This window comes from Notamacropus eugenii, chromosome 4 (genome assembly GCF_028372415.1).
Source record: "Notamacropus eugenii isolate mMacEug1 chromosome 4, mMacEug1.pri_v2, whole genome shotgun sequence".
Classification (NCBI taxonomy): Eukaryota; Metazoa; Chordata; class Mammalia; order Diprotodontia; family Macropodidae; genus Notamacropus; species Notamacropus eugenii.
The window spans coordinates 407,157,892-407,168,725 of NC_092875.1; the positions used below are offsets into that span (position 1 = coordinate 407,157,892).

The 10,834-nt window shown below is 37.9% G+C and overlaps 1 protein-coding gene across 2 annotated transcripts in view; it reads left to right on the forward strand.

Annotated features, from left to right (window-relative positions):
- The window catches only part of DHX29 (DExH-box helicase 29), a 360,925-nt gene extending 351,582 nt beyond the window's left edge, over positions 1 to 9,343 (forward strand). For both annotated transcript variants that reach the window (XM_072605599.1, XM_072605597.1), the window contains 4 exons: positions 1,170 to 1,472; positions 3,185 to 3,316; positions 6,563 to 6,659; positions 9,059 to 9,343. In XM_072605599.1, coding sequence (XP_072461700.1) covers positions 1,170 to 1,472; positions 3,185 to 3,316; positions 6,563 to 6,659; positions 9,059 to 9,114 — 588 coding nt within the window. In that variant the 3' untranslated portion in view covers positions 9,115 to 9,343. The remainder of the gene's footprint in view (positions 1 to 1,169; positions 1,473 to 3,184; positions 3,317 to 6,562; positions 6,660 to 9,058) is intronic.
- The last annotated feature ends 1,491 nt before the right edge of the window (positions 9,344 to 10,834 follow it).

Below are 10,834 nucleotides of genomic sequence, written 5' to 3' on the forward strand. Positions count from 1 at the left end.
TTCCTCTCTTACCTGTTGTTATGGTTGAGAATACCACCATTCCTCCAGTAAGTTGGGCTCTCAACTTTGGTATCGTCCTTAGTTCTCCACAGTGCAATTTGTTGTCCAGTATTATTGTTTCTCCCTTCATCCCACCTCTCTTGTACTCACCCTTCTCTCCATTCACATGACCGTCCCCCTCTTCAGACAGGCTCTGGACCCCTCGTTGCTCTAACACAACCATAGCCTTCGGTTCAATCTCCTCTTTCCTTCTCCTCAGCTGCCAGAGTGATCTTCCTAAAGCATTGATCTTGGCATTCTCCTCAGCAAACTCCACTGGGTCCCAATTCCTTCCAAAATCAGATGGGAATGTTCTTCAACATTTAAAGCCTTCACAGCCTCCTTCCTACATTTCCGTTGTCTTACAGCGTTAATGCCCACCACATACTATGTGATCCAGTAACTCTAGCCTGCTTGCAGATCCTCATGTACCACTCTTTATTTCTTGATTCCATGCCTTTTCACTACCCGTGCCTGGAATGCTCTTAAATCCCACTGTTTGGGAGAAGCCCATCTTGCCCAAGTTAGGGCCCCCTGCCCCCATGCCTTCCCTATAAGTTTACTGTCATTAACACTGTATCTGTCTTGTGCATAAGTAGTTATTTGCATATTGATTCCCCCATTAGAATGTGAACTTCTTGAGGGTCAGGACCATGGTTTTGCCTTTCTTTGTATCCCCAGCATTTAGCACATAGTAAACACTTAATAAATGCTTGTTGACTGAAAAGACCTCAAATACTTACATAATTCCTCTTTTACTCTTTTTATTTCCCACTTAGCCCTCTTTTCTTCAAATTATTAAGGGGATAATGGAGGTTACTCAGGTCAAATGTATAGCAAATGAAAATAATCATCTAGGCTTATTTTTGTTTTATTTTGTAGAAATGTTTGTTTTTCAGAAGTACTTGTTTTCTTGGGGAAACGAGCATGACTTGTTTTCATTCTCAAGCTTCCAGTATTAAAATCTCCCTCTGGTTTAGCAAGGGCTCCAATCAGCCAAGTGGAGGATTTCTTTTGTTTAAGTGAGATAACTCCAGTAAAAATCAGTTTTTCCCTTGTCTAATAAGTAGTTTAAACTTAATATGAGATTATGATTTTTTTTTTCTGTTTTTGTTGTAAATCAATTGCAGGATGTAAAGCAGGAATTAATAAAGCTAGTCAAAGCAGCAGGATTTGCATCCTCTACAACCTCTAATGGCTGGGATTCAAACAGAGCCACCCAGACCCTCTCTCTGCAGGAAATATCCCTTCTTAAAGCTGTTCTGACTGCAGGGCTCTATGACAGTGTGGGGAAGATTATCTATACAACATCAATAGATGTCACAGAGAAATTGGCTTGCATTGTGGACACAGCTCAAGGCAAAGCCCAAGTTCACCCATCTTCTGTGAACAGAGACCTTCAAGTGTATGGATGGGTGTTATACCAGGAGAAGGTAAGCTGTTCTTTGTATTTGGAAGCTAAGTTCCATTGCAAAGAAAATTCTCTAGAAAATATTTCTATTAATATGCATATTCCGTCAGACAATTGACCTATTGATTGGCTTTTCCAATTTGCTTTTTTTCTTCTATTTTTGATGTCTTTATTACAAGGGCTGGCGGGGGGGCCCCGCTGGAGAGGAGAAGGGATATATTCAGAAATGAAGGTGGCATAAAAACAAACGATATCAATTATCAATAAAGGTTTTGGGTTTTGGGGTTTTTTTTAAAGCATTAGTATCTGAAATTGGCAAGCTAGGTGGCACAGTGGATAGAGTGTTGGGCCTAAAGTCAGGAAGACTCATCTTCCCAGGTTCAATACTGGCCCCAGACACTTACTAGCTGTGTGACCCTGGGAAAAATCACTTTACCTTATTTTCTTCATCTGGAAGATGAGCTGGAGAAGGATATAACAAAACCACTCCAGTAGCTTTGCCAAGAAAACCCCAAATGAGGTCACAAAGAGTCAGATGTGGCTGAAATGATTGAACAAAACCTAAATTACCTGCTCTTGATTTGAGTCATTCATATTCATTTATAGCTGAAATGGAATGAAATAAAGTATATTATAAAACAAAAAAATGCTTAGGGTTTTTATTTAGAAATAGGGAAGTTGCATTTTAGATTATTAACCTTTCCTGCTTGGTTGTAATGAAAGTTAATGAAAAAATTACCATTTTCTGATAAACATGTCAGTTCTCCTAATGCATTTGGACTGACCCAGAGAGGTCATCTGACTAATAAAAGAAAAAGGAGGTTTTCGATAATGAGATTCTCAGGCAATAAATTATTATTTATATGCACACACACATATGTATATGTGTATGTGTATGTATATGTACATATACCCTAAAGCATTCCATACTTGTTTGGCCTCAACTTGAGATCACAGGTGTTTGTGCCACATTATGTTACTAACAAACTTTGAAGTTCAGTGTATTATTTTAGTTGAGTCATTTGTTTCATTTTAAGTAGAGCTGCTATTAACCTTTTCATTCATAGTTGTTTTTTTCTAAGTAGTATTTTAGTTCTAAGTTATTTTCATTAGTCTGGTATTTTGAAGTTTTTCTGTTTCATAGATATGTATTTTCTTAGGCAGTCTGAGAGGTAAAGGAAACATGTCACAGTACAACAGAATCTTTCTTCCCTTACTAAAGAAATCCTTCATTCCTGTTTCTTTGACCTTTCAAGTATCAGTGAGAATACAGCACCCAGAAATCACCACATTTAAGTGCTTAAACAGTATATTTTCTGGAGAATGGTGGAGGAACCAGAAGTTTGGAGGCCAGAAATTTTGAATTCTCCTTATAAGTTTGAGTTCAGATGTTAAATTGCCATGGAGTCACTTAATTTCATTTGGGTTTTCCTTATAATATAGTCTTATAGTAAATTCTGTATTTTTAAGAGAAATACAGGACTGAGATGTTGTGAGATTCATGTTTAAAATGCTTTTCATGAAAGGTTAGAATTTTCTATCATCATTGCTTGAAAGCTAGTGATTAAATCATGGATAGAAAGGAGAATGGGCACACAGTGCTCAGGCAGACATTTGCATTTGTACATTCAGGACCAACTGACATGATGTCGAAGGAAGACTTCTAAGAATGAAAGATTGAATTCTTGCTTTTTTAAATCAGACCAGTAAGATGTTTTTATTGTGTGTTTGTAGGTAAGGTATGCCAAGGTGTATTTGAGAGAAACCACCCTCATCAGTCCCTTTCCAATTTTACTTTTTGGTGGTGATATAGAAGTACAGCATCGAGAACGTCTTCTCTCTGTGGATGGCTGGATTTACTTTCAGGTACACAAACTAATGTGGATAGATAATTTTTTTAGTTGCATGAAAATTTTTGGCTTTTGTTACCCTTGAAGTAACTTTTAAATTTCATAAATATGTTTAAAATAGAATTTCTTCTCCTGATATACTTAAACTATGTGAACAGCACTGTATTTTATATTTTATTTTAAGAGTTTTAAATCCTTAGACTTCAAAAATAGCCTTTGCCACTTGTTAATATGTTCTAGCAAAACCCTACCACAGTTGTGAAAAAACCAGTCAGCAGGAATGCAGTTGTAGTCCAGCTGTGAGTCTTAACCATCCCTCAGGTTCCCATAATATTATTTTGACACTATGATTTTGTAGGACCAGCTACTTATATTAAACGACATATGTCAGTTCCCTGTAGTAGCAAAATTGCAGGTCCAGCGCTGGCTTCACTTTTACTCATTCGCCTTAACTCACTGGTCAAGGTAGGGGAGCTAGAATGCTCCCTGCTTCCCATTACCATTCCTGACTTCAGTAACCTCTTATCTTTTCAGTTTCACATCATCCAAATCTACCACCCAATTAAAATACTGGTAGTTATTGTCTGCAGACCTCCAGGTCACTCCCCTGACTCAGAATCTTTTTCTCATTTCCACCTCCTGTCCTTATACTGGGTAGCTTCTGCATACATAATGATGACCCCTCAAACACTTCAGTTTCCTAGGTCATAAACTTGCCCTCCTTCCCCACCCCTCCTCAGCCCTCCACAGAGATGCTGGTGTCCTCAATTTTGCCATTCCCCACAGCTGCACCCTCTTCATTTCCATGAACTGACATTCCCTTTTCTGATCACAGACTGTAGCTTTCTGCCTTGCCCTCTGCCTTTCAATACCAAACCCTGCTCTTCTTCCACACTGTGACCTCCAGACTCTTGACCCCTTGGTTCTCTCAGGTCATCTTCCTATACCTGGTGCACCTGAGAGGTCTATCCTGGTCCCCCTCTCTTTCTGCCTTCTCTCTTCTGGTCACTGCTTCAGTTCCCAAGGATCAGTTATCACCTGCGTGTAGACAAGACTCATATCCAGTACTTGTTTAAGTTTATGTCCCACATCTAAACCTGTCTTTTGGATATATCAAACTCTGTGTTCTGTTGGCACCTGCAACTCATCGTGTCTACAGCAGAACTTCTTGTTTGTCCCCTCTCATTACTCTCCCACCCATCTCTCTTCTGTACTCCCTTATTTCTGTCATGGACACTACTAATTCAGGCTCCGAGGTTTGTAACCTTGATGTTATCCTCACATCTTCACTGCCCCACAGCCCACGTAACCAGCAGTTACCAGCTCAACAACATCTCTCACCTTCTTTCCCCTCCCTGTCTTCACCTGGCCACCACCCCAGTTGATACCCTCATCTCTCTGTGTCTGGACCATTGCTTATCAGTCTCCCTGCCTCTCCTTCTCCTTTCCATCCTCCACACAGATCTGAGTGTTTCACTCCCCTACTCGGTAAACTTAGTAAGGCTTCCTGTGGACTGTAGCGTCAAGTGTAAATTCTTCTTTTGGGCATTTAAAGCCCTTCCCAACTTGTTCTCATTCTGTTTTTTCATCCTTAGATCACTCCCCATCCCTAAGTCTACAGTCCAGTCCAATGTGCTTATTGTTCCTCAGACACAGCATTCTACTTTTTCCCTCTGTGCATGCCTGGAGTGTACTCTCTCCTCACTTCTGCCCCCTTAGAATTCCAAGTTTGTACCAACACCCAACTTAAGGGCTATCTTATACCTGAAGCCTTTGTTAAGCTCATCTCCCACCAAATCAGTCCCCTCACCTCCAAAATTTCCGAATATTTTGTATTTTTCATAGTTACACATAGGTACATGTTGTCTTCCTCAACAAATTATAAACTTCTTGGGGGCAGCTAGGTGGTAAGGTGGATAGAGCACCAGTGCAGGAGTCAGGAGGACCTGAGTTCAAATCTTACCTCAGACACTTGACACTCACTAGCTGTGTGACCTTGGGCAAGTCACTTAACCCCAATTGCCTCATCCTGGGTCATCTCCAGTCATCCTGATGAATATCTGGTCACTGGATTCAGATGGCTCTGGAGGAGAAGTGAAGCTGGTGACCTGCACAGCCCTCCCTCACTCAAAACAAAGTCAAGTGCAAGTCATGTCATCATTTCTCCGATGGCATGGTCGTTTTCGGCAACAAAGGGTGAACACACACATAAACTTCTTGAGGACAGGGTCTGTTTTGTTTTTGTCTCTTTCCAGCACCTGGCACATAATAGGTGCTTAATAAATGCTTGTTGATTGATTCATTTTTTATTACATTTTATTTATACAGTATGATTCAGTTTAGCCAAAGAATCCTAATAGTTTTTAGAGCTACATCAGGACTTTAGATTAAAATGATTGAAAACAAGAAACCAAATGGATATAATCACATTGATGAAAATAATTTGTTTATACTAACTCTCTTTAGACTCCTCCCTTTTTTGTTTACACATTTTCCATTACATGAACTGGAAATGGAATGGAGATTGATCAGATAACATTGCCCCCTTTGGGTTTTTTTTAAGTTTTAAATTTTATGATGGGGCAGCTAGGTGATGCAATAGAAGCATCATTAGCTCTGGAGACAGGAGGACCTGAGTTCAAATTCAACCTCAGATGCACACTAGCTGTTGTGACCTTGGGCAAGTCACTTAACCCAGGATTGCCTCAAAAAATAAAATTTATGATCACATTTTGTGATCAAATACTGACATAAACGAGTATTTCAGTCTGTAAAAGGAGGTGCCAGACATGCCCTTTTTTAGTATGCACCCTTGAGACCCTATCTTCATAATTTTATCATTTAGCATAACCCTAATAATGGCTAAAAAATACTGAAAGAAAGAGATTTCACTTTCCATTGGGTTTCCATGACAAGGGAATAAGAAAAACATAATATTTTATAAGTGAAGTTATTTGTGGCTTGTTAAAATCAGATTCACCTGCTTTTTGAAGTATAGGTAGACTGTGCATAAGAATATTTATTTTTGGATTCAGTTTTGAGTGGTCGGCCTAAGTTGTGAGAGGGCAGGAATGGAAGACGAGAAGATCTGTTTATCTCAGATATTGGAAGTCATTTACAAATAGTCTCTTCTCTTTATCTAGATGTTTTACTTTAAAAGCAAAATGCAAGAAATATACTTGTTGGATTAATTAATTTAAACATATACTGGTTATATGATTTCAGTATATCATATAATATTTTCACATTTCTTTTTCAACAGGCCCCTGTAAAGATTGCCGTTATTTTCAAACAACTAAGAGTACTTATTGAATCTGTTCTTCGAAAAAAGCTTGAAAATCCTAAAATGTCCCTTGAAGGTAATTGTATGATTTTCATATGGGTAAAAGAAAGTATGTACACTATTCATAGATCAACCACTTCAGGAGAAAATCTCATTCTTACTCAGAATTTTTATTTTTTTCATATTATACTACACTCTAATGTGGCAGTTTTTTATTCTATACTCAAATTAAAATTCCTACATTGTATACTGTCCCAAGTCTTCAGGGCCTAGTTATCCACTTGTGATTCTTCCAGATACCTCCTTCTTTTTCTCACTTTTCCTGCCAGTATTTTGACTTTTTCCACTTGAGAGAAGAAAAAATGATGAGACAAAGCTTTAGTCAGTTTTATTGTTTATTGTTAATTCCAAATGCCACAGCCCTGCTCTGATTTCTCATTGTCATTGAGGATGACTCCCCATGTTCTCAAAGGCCATGCCAGCAAAGTTCTGGAAGGACTGGAGTACATAGGTCCAGTGACTCACTTTTGTCTTAGAACCTAAATTAGCCAAATTCAGTTCAACCAGACTCACCACAAGTTTGCCCACAGAATGATGAATACTTAGATTGGATCAGTTCTTTAAGACAGAGGTTCTTGACTTTTTTGTATGTGTCATGGAATTCTTTGGTAGACTAGACAAGTTTGTTGGACCGCTTCTTAGAGTAATGTTTTTAAATTAATAAAATATATGGAATTACAAAGGAAATTAATTATATTGAAATACAAATACCTGTATTTCAGGTACAAGTTTATGGACCCTGAGTTTAGGACCTTTACTCTAAGACCAAACTGCAATAATGAGGAAGTAGTAATATTGACAAAATCAAAAAGACTTTGGAAGTATCAGTATCCTAGTAAAAATTTGATGATGAAACAATTGTCTAAAATGAAAGTTTCCTTTGAAGCTTGTTTTCTAAATTCACCCTTTTTCTCCTCATCACAAGTAACCTTGAATTGATAGTTTATGCAGAATGAGTGCACAGTTCAGCAGAGATGTACAGTTTGAGCCCTAGGAGAATGTCAAATTAATCAGATACTGTGAAAGAACAGTTACATTTTTGTCTTTGTGGCCTTAGGACCTAGACATGTTCACTGCCCAAAATGTTTGTTCAGTTAGATATTCATATGCACAGATGAACAGGAGAGTTAAACTGCTTTAATTGTCTTGTGCTGCTGGAATTCCAAGATAGTGCAGCTTCAGAATATTAAAAGATACATTGTCTTACAGGACTTATCTGCTAAGGGAACCTAAATTTAGAGTCAGCTTTAGGCAGGATACATACAAAGGCCAGGTAGAGCTAAGGCTTTTGAGATAATGCTGAAATGGGAAGAAGTTTTCTAGAGCAGTAGTAGTCCTGCCACAAACTAGCTGTATTACCGTAGTCACTCCTTTGGATCTCACTTTCCTCATATGTAAAATGAAAGAGTTGAACCAGATTGTTTCTGAGGTACCTTCTAGTACCAACACTTGATAGCCCTGAATTTGGAGGCCTCAGAGTTCTGGCTTTACCAGAACTTTAAACCAGGTCTTTAAACCTCTGAGCTTCAGGCTACTTACTCTGAAAGGAAGAAAATACTTTTACAGCTTGCCTCAGAGTGTTGTTGTGAAGAAAGCTGGACCTCCATTCAGGGCATAATGCAGTCATCTTTTGGCGTTAAAGAGTCACAGCATTATCTCTATTTAGATACTCTAAAGTGGATAGAAATTGTATTAACAATTTTCAGAAATCAGAAAGCCACAGTTACGGGGTGACGTGATGCAAGGCCCAAGTGGGACTGCTCTTTAAAGGTGTTGTGTAGCACATGCTTTACTTTGACATTCTGCAGTTTCATTAGTGTAGGTACTCTTACTGATACATCATGGGCAAAAAATTCACTTTAATAATAATGAATAATAGGTGGCATTCATGTGATATTTTAAAGTTTACAAAGATCTTTGTACACGTTATCTCTCTTGATCTTCACAGCAGCCTTGCAAGGTAGGTGTTAGTGGCATTATTGCTATTTTACAGATGAGAAACTTAGATCCACAAAAGCTAACATGGCCACCTATTGATAGTGAGCCTTTCCTAATTATGCTGGTTTTTGAAAGAACACAGATCCATACAGCTTGGTGAGATTTATCAGACCTTACATTCCACTAATATAGACTTCAAGGATCACAGGGTTGCTGTCATAATACAGTGAGGAATCAGATTAGAACTTTGTGGAACACTTAGATTCCATGATGATTCAGGCAAGTCTTCATCCCCATTATCTTTAGTTTCATAACTAATATCTTTACTCTCTTATTTTACTTTATCACTGCTATTTATTTTTTAGCCTAGCTAATTTATTAATGATGTTATAAAGTTAAAATATTGTATCATTTGTGAATGTATGTTGTTGAGTTAGCCAGTGTTGAATTACACTCATGAATTTGTCTTTCCTTTAGATGACAAGATATTGCAAATCATTACAGAATTGATAAAAACGGAACACACTAACTGAAAGTAGAGTTTGGTGTCAATTGCAATGGTGTTACAGTTGGGAAGATTTGAGAATGAAATTATGTGAAAATGGTCCATCCTCAAAGTGTTTAAATATTTACATTGTTGACAACTAGCTATACTTTGGAAGAAAAAGCACATACTTTACATGTGTGATTTTCTATTTCCTTTTTCATGATGACAACTAAATGTATTTACCTTTATTTACAATAAATTTTTTTGGTGCCATACGTTGAATGTTTTTGTGTCCTTAGAGGACTGTTCACCTCTTGACCTTCAGGTACCAAGGATTCTTTGGAGCTTCCTTTGATATTTGGGAAGACATTTAATCTTTGCCATCTTGAAATATGATTGACAAAGGCTCTTTCTGTTTCCCCTTTCCTATTTTACCTCAGGTTGCATAACAGACAGTTTTGTGTCACTTCTTCAGAGTCAGTGTAATGAACCGTTTTGAGGACCAAGAGCAATAACTAGAATACTGATGACAAAATTAGCATCACTGTGGCTGCTGGCATCACTTAATTATATTCCAGCTATGTTATTGGGGTTCTCCATTTCTAGATAGCTCCTAACTTAGAAATGAGGAAGAAATCCAAAATATAAACAATAGCTATGTGAAAAAATGTTCCACGTAATTAATAGAGAAATGCAAATTAAAGCAACTCTGAGATTCTATTTCATATCCATAAGATTGGCATGGCAAATAAAAAAGAAGAATTTCAAATGTTGGAAGGGCCTCAGGAAAGCAGATATATTAATGTGCTGTTTGTGGAACTATGAAGTGGTCCAGCCATTCTGAAAAGCAATTTGGAATTATGCTCAAAATTCACTAAATGTGAATGTTCGTTAATCCAGCATACCACTTCTAGACTTATATCCCAAAGAGAACAAAGAAAGTGAGAAATACTGTATCAAGAATGCTCATCTTATGTTTTGCAAAGATTTGGAAACTAAGGAAATACCCCTCAGTTGGAGAATGACTGAACATATTATGGTATACAAATGTGTTAATAGAATTCTGTTGTGTTGAAAAAAATGACAAAAGTGATGGTTTCAGAGAAACCTGAGAGGACTTAAATAAACTACTGCAGAGTGAAGGGAGCAGGGACAGGAAAGCAGTTTACGATAACAGTATTGTAAATTCAAACAACTTCGAAAGACTTAAGAAGTCTGATCCGTGTTATGACCAACCATGATTCCAGAGGACTGAGAACGAAATGTGACTCACCCGCGATACCTCAGAGGCAAGTGGACTCAAGGCGCAGACCGAAGCATACATTGTAGAGGTGGCCAGTGTTGGAACCGGTTTTGTTGGATATTTAAGGAATTACTAGCAAACTAGATAACTATCTAAATCACATGATGCAAGAGGAAGATGTGTTCCTGGTAACCCTTGTTGGAAGTGGGAGTGCATTTTCCCAGGGGAAAAAATGTTATTAGATGGAGTTCAGATGGTACTATTTAATATGACATTGTAAATATGTTGCTGCTTAATTATGCTTTTGTGGACTTGCCTGGGAACTTAATCATCATTTAAAATACTGTATCTTTGGGTAAATTAATTTTAAGTTAGATGGGTGCCTTTCAAATTAAATTTTGCAGCACAGGTCCTTTCTGTGTTGAGCACGGCTTATATGTTGTTAAAAAAGGGGTGGGGGAGTGTTGTTTGGCGAGTAGAGAGCTGACCTCAGAGTCAGAAGGATCTGTGTTCCAAGTCCCAC